The 6092-nt window shown below is 35.4% G+C and overlaps 1 protein-coding gene across 5 annotated transcripts in view; it reads left to right on the top strand.

Moving 5' to 3' along the window:
• LOC106868368 (reticulon-1-A) overlaps positions 1–6092 on the top strand; it is a 234477-nt gene that overhangs the window by 170718 nt on the left and 57667 nt on the right. For 2 of the 5 annotated variants that reach the window (XM_052971676.1, XM_052971677.1), the window contains one exon: positions 1193–1348. The exons of the other annotated variants lie outside the window; for them this stretch is intronic. In XM_052971676.1, the coding sequence (XP_052827636.1) occupies positions 1193–1348 (156 nt within the window). The remainder of the gene's footprint in view (positions 1–1192; positions 1349–6092) is intronic. 5 annotated transcript variants of the gene reach the window in all.

The raw sequence follows: 6092 nt of genomic DNA, 5'->3' as shown, positions 1-6092 counted from the left end.
ATATATATATATATATATAGTGAATGGAAGATGCATGAATTTTTATTCATCACTACAATTGTTTCAACTCATCTAGCATCGATCCCTCACAAGTGGGATACTTAATAACTGGTTCAGGAGCATCTGACAGTACAGATGTATCTCTTCGGGTGATAAATAGATATAACTCGTTAAAATAACAGTTCCACTATGTATCTTCTCATTTCATGTCAAGATAAGCAGCAAACTAAAGAATATGTCTTCATTTATATAAGAGACCAATAATAAAATAACAGATGCAAAGAAGAAACAAACACACAATACAGTGAGAAAAGTTTAGTGCTCCTTGTAGATTATCGTATTCCAGTCTGTTTTCAGTATAGTGGTTAAGTAACTCCTATACTGAATAGTATTACTAGTTATGAAATAGCAAATGTAGGAGAAATTAAGATAAACAATTTTGCCATTATTGTTGTTTAGAACCCTGCATTGGGTTACAGAGAAAACTTAATGCAATAAAGTATTCCCTGATGATCCATTCTGGTTAAGCACCCAAATTCTCTTGGAACACCCAATGAATGATTCCAAACAACCATAATGGTGAAACATATGTAGGAACTAATATTATAAACTTGTTGTTTATCTTAATTTCTTGTGTATGTGTGTTCTCTCTTAATCCTGTTTAGTATCTAATTAACTCTACCTCTTTATTATTCTTTTGTGACTCAAATCTTGAAGTGAGCCCTGAACCTGTTTCCTTAAAATCCAACCAAAAATGGTCAAGGAGGGTAAGGTATTGGATTACCTGTTCTAAGATTATCAGTTTGAAATTACTGCAGATATCTCAACACTTTATTCTTCAACAGTTGTGGCTGTTGAGAACAGACTGTAATTATGTTATCTATGCAATAGACTAGTGCCTTCTTCAGGAATAAGATTTTTTATCTATCAACTACTGAATACCTTTCAACTAGCACTGAGTAAGCATTGACTATTAAAAGTCACCCAGAATTTAGAAAGACTATTTATTACTCTACATATGATGCTTTTAAATACCACTTGCAAGGGGCAACTGCCATTAATATGACTTGAAAGGAATAAACTACTATTAACATCCTTTCATTTTATTTCCCATCCACCATCATTGTTCTGATTACATTCCACAACCTCATTGTTTCATCTTTCTCCCTCATTCTTCATTTTACCCCTTAAGTTCTGGAGGAGGAGGAGTTAGAAAAGTGTTTAAACGATGATTTACGCAGAGAATTGTACAGAGGTTTACGAGGGGAGTTAGAGCATTACTTAGAGGAGCAAATTGATGGCGAGGATTATGATGAGGATCTCTTTGAAGATGCTGTATATTATGACTGTAAGTGTCCATTACTCCTTACTTCCTAAACAATATTGTATGTATGTTGTGTGTGTATGTACATGCATGCATATATATCAAATTCCTGCGAGTGTTTATTACTCTTTACTCCTTAAACAATACTCTCTCTCTAAAAAACTCACTGATGTCATTGAAGATCAATTTAACAAACTAACCATGAGAAACATGTTAACAGTTAACGTTGAATTGGTAACATTTTTTTTTAAATGGCTGAACATGACTAATTTTATTTATCAACATGTGTGTGCATATAAATGTTTGTGTATTTATGTGCATATGTATATATGTGTATATACATGTTTGTGCGTGTTGTCTACCTACTTATTTTAAATACTCTAGAACTGTTCCAGTTATTATTTGGGGTTATTATTTGAGGATTGGAAAAGATTGGAAGTTGGGTAAAAAAGGGAACACAGGTCTTATATCAAGGTGAGAATTAGCAAATCCCTATCCTTTAGCAAACTCTTGCATATGGTCAATCAGTCCATCACTTTACAAAATCTACATCAATTTGTCTTTTTATATATTTACAATTGTATTGTCTAATGTTTCCTTCCTGCTGTAAGAGATAATTTGGTTGCTATTTCTAGCAGGTTTGCATGATCTGTTAGAGCCCCCATCATTAGATCCCATTTTAAGTAATTAATAAATGAAGGAAACTTGAAATGTTTTACATTTTCTGTTTGATTTTATTTACATTTATAGTGCAAGCACTCATAACTGAGTGGTTAAGAAGTTTATTTAACAACCAAAAGTCTCTGGGTGTAATTTTAGTGTATGGCACCTTGGGTAAATAGCTTGCAAAATAAGTCTGGGTCAATCCAAGCCTTGTGACTGGAATTCAGTAAAGAGAAACTGAGGAATCCCACCAGATGTATCATTGTCTTCAGGCCATTGGTTGTCTTTAATGAAGTCCACTTTGTGGAAGCCATTAAAACCAAGGGTTACATTTAAAGATGACCCATGTGGTATGGTGGTATTTCAATACATCTAACTCTTTTGCTAGTTTCAGCTCAAGAGCTGCAGCCATGCTGGGACACCACCATTGTAAACATCTGTTTACATTTTGAATTCAAATCCTACTGAGATCAACTTAGCCCTTCATCTTTCTCATCATCATCATCATTTTATGTTTGCCTTCCATGCTAGCATAACCATTAAATACTGAGGTTGATAAACTCTACCGCCCTCTACTTCCTGCTCTGAAATTTGTAGTTTTGTCAATGTTAGAATTTATCAACATCATCACCACCACCACCATCATGTTTTCAACAATTTTATATGAATTTATTCTGCACCACCACCACTACCAGGCACACGTCTGTATTCTTGGTGTGTGTAACATTATGTACATCTACTACATGTTGCTTTGTTATATTGTTAATATTCTATGTTACATCAATTTGTTGACTGCCTTTCTAATGATTTTGTATGACTTGCAGTCAGGCAAATGTGATGTCTGCTGACAGTCTTTCGGCTGTAGCTTCCAATGATTTCATTTGAGTATTCTTTAGTATGTTAATGGTATAATCAGAGATATTGTAGACATCTGTTGGAGTGACCTCTTCAAAAATACTTATGAAAGCAAAACAATCAAATGTGTGTACATAATCTCACTGCTTTGAGGTATGGCACACAGTCTATTTTATAAAGTAGTTGTGATAAATAATCTTTTCATATACAACACTTAGTCACTGATTTACTAATACTACTGCTGCTACCACTACTGCAATTACAAATGTTGTTGTGTCTGAGAACTTCTTTATGCAATGTAGTTAACAATATATCTACGCATTTCCTCAAATATTTGTGTGTGTTTGTGTGTGTGTTTGTGTGTGTGTGTGTGTGTGCATAAATTGTATAGATGATATGATTATCTTAATCTAAGAACAAAGGAAACCATTTACACACAAAAAAAAAAAAAACTGAATACATTGAAGACTGTGTGTGTGTCTGCAGAGAGACTTGTGTATTTGATTTCTGTATTATCTTAAGATAAGCCCTGGACACAGTCACCACATTGTTTCCCACTCATCCTTCACCTCCTTCTTCTTATCATCACCACTATTGTTGTTGTTGTTGTTGTTGTTGTTACATCTACTTCAATACAAGGAGCAAGAGAGCTGTGTTGAGGTTCCATTGCTATAATCAGTGAAGGACATACTACCAACAACACCAGTATTATTACCACTACCACCACTATGACAACGACCACCACTACTTCTACTACACTTGTTGCTTTAACTCCATTCACATCTGGCAGTTCTACATCTTCTCCACTCTTCATCTCTTAGCGTTGTGAGAGAAAGAGCCACAGCTACATAACACAAAACTGCTGCCTTTACATATAGGTGAGGCTGCCAACCAATAAATATGGTAGTGTTATCTGTCCGTTTTGTTTGCTAGTCACTGACTCATCTTTGGTTATTTCCAATAAATCACGTATTTATTTTTCTCTTGAGCTATTTATTCATTTTGCCTGTATATCAAGCCGTTCCATCTCCTTCAGAGATGACGACGACAATGATAATAATAATAGTTTCAAAGTTTGGCACAATGCCAACAAGTTTGGGAGGAGAGAGTAAGTTGTTTACATTGACCCCAGTACTCAACTGATACTTATTTTATTGACCCCAAAAGGATGAAAGGCAAAGTCAACCATAGTGGAATTTGAAGTCAGAATGTAAAGATGGACGAAATGCCTCAAAGCATTTTACCTGGCACCCTAATGATTCTGTTAGCTTGCCGCCTTAACAACAATAATAATAATAATAATCCTTTCTACTATAGGCACAAGGCCTGAAATTTGGGGAGAGGGGACAAGTCAATTACATCAACCCCAGTGCTCAACTGGTACTTAATTTATCGACCCCAAAAGGATGAAAGGCAAAGTTGACCTCAGCGGAATTTGAATTCAGATCGTAAGGGCAGATGAAAAGCTGCTAAGCATCTTGCCCAGTGTGCTAACAATTCTACCAGTTCACCGCCTTAATAATAATAATACAGTAATCCCTCAACTATCACAGGCATTACGTTCCAAAACCCCCCGCAATAGGTGAAAATCCACAAAGTAGAGACAGTACTGTACTGAATATATTTTTTTAATTTTTATATATTTATTTTATTATAAATGCAAAACAACACCACGGAGGAATCAATGTAAGCTTAAATAATAAACTGTGATAGGTGAACTGTGATACAACATTATAATATTAATAATAGTAATAATTCTTTCTACTATAAGATACATGGCCTGAAATTTTGGGGAGGAGGCTAGTCAATTACATCAACCCCTGTGATTAACTAATGCTTATTTTACTGACCTCGAAAGGATGAAATGTAAAGTTGACCCAAGTGGAATTTGAAATCAGAACATAAAGCTGAACAAAATGCCATTAAGCATTCTGCCAATTCACCACCTAAAAATGATTTCAAATTTTGATACAAGGCCAGCAGGTGGGTGGGGGATAGGTGCTAAGTAAATTCAGTTGACTCCAGTGTTCAACTGGTACTTATTTTATCAACGTCAAAAGGATGGAAGGCAAAGTCCATATAAGTTTTGTTAAAATTTATGTGCAATAAATTGCTTATACTTGTACAACACACAGTATTTAAAATTTTTTTAATACAGTTCTTAATAATATTTAATTATGAAAATATAATCGGATTTTTTTAAACATCGAATGGTTCTGAGGGTTCACCCAAGCAAAAGAGGAATCAAAGGGATCGATAGGCGAAAAAAAAAGAAAAATGGTTGAGAGCCACTGGTTTAGTTTAATAGAATTCATCTGAAGTTGCCTCCCTTTAATCTGTTAACACATCTTTACAATTCGCTACAGGCAATTTCCAGCACCACCTCAGTGATTCTCAACCATATGAAGGTCCGTATAAAATTTTTGGGAGTCCAGATAAGAAAATAATAAATTGGGGATCCACAATAGTATTTTGAGTGCTCCTGAAAAAGTTCTGCTTTAGATGTATGTATTCGAAACAGCTAGATGTATTGCAAATAGTAATATAGGTGCAGATGTGACTAAGAAGCTTGCTTCATGCACAGATAGTTTAGGGTTCACTCTTGGGCAAGTGTCTTCTACTATAACCCCAGGCTGACCAAAACCTTGTAAATAAATTTGGAAGGAAACCAAAAGACGCTTAGTGTGCATGTGGGTGTGTATGAGTGTTAGTATCTCCTTGTGTTGACATCTCATAATGGTTGTAAATAAGCATCGATATCATACGAGCCTGGTTATTTTGTTTTTAGACTTCTATGAAAACATGTCTGGCAAAAGGGAAATATTATTGTGTTTGGAAACAGGGAAGGCATCTAACCATAGAAAATTTGCCTCAGTGAATTCCATCTGACCAATGCAAGCATGGGAAAGTGAACATTAAAATGATGATAGTAGTAATATATTAAGTTCGATATAATTTTAACACTTCCATTTATAGGCCTCTGTTTCTCTCTCTTTTATGTCTCCTTCAAAACACACACATGAGTTCTGATATATACATGTTCATCATCATCATCATCATCGTTTAACGTCCGCTTTCCATGCTAGCATGGGTTGGATGATTTGACTGAGGACTGGTGAAACCGGATGGCAACACCAGGCTCCAGTCTGATTTGGCAGAGTTTCTACAGCTGGATGCCCTTCCTAACGCCAACCACTCAGAGAGTGTAGTGGGTGCTTTTACGTGTCACCCGCACGAAAACGGCCACGCT

The sequence above is a fragment of the Octopus bimaculoides genome, chromosome 11 (genome assembly GCF_001194135.2).
Source record: "Octopus bimaculoides isolate UCB-OBI-ISO-001 chromosome 11, ASM119413v2, whole genome shotgun sequence".
NCBI classification, from domain to species: Eukaryota; Metazoa; Mollusca; class Cephalopoda; order Octopoda; family Octopodidae; genus Octopus; species Octopus bimaculoides.
Note: the sequence above shows the minus strand (reverse complement) of the source record. Positions and strands in the feature narration are given on the sequence as shown.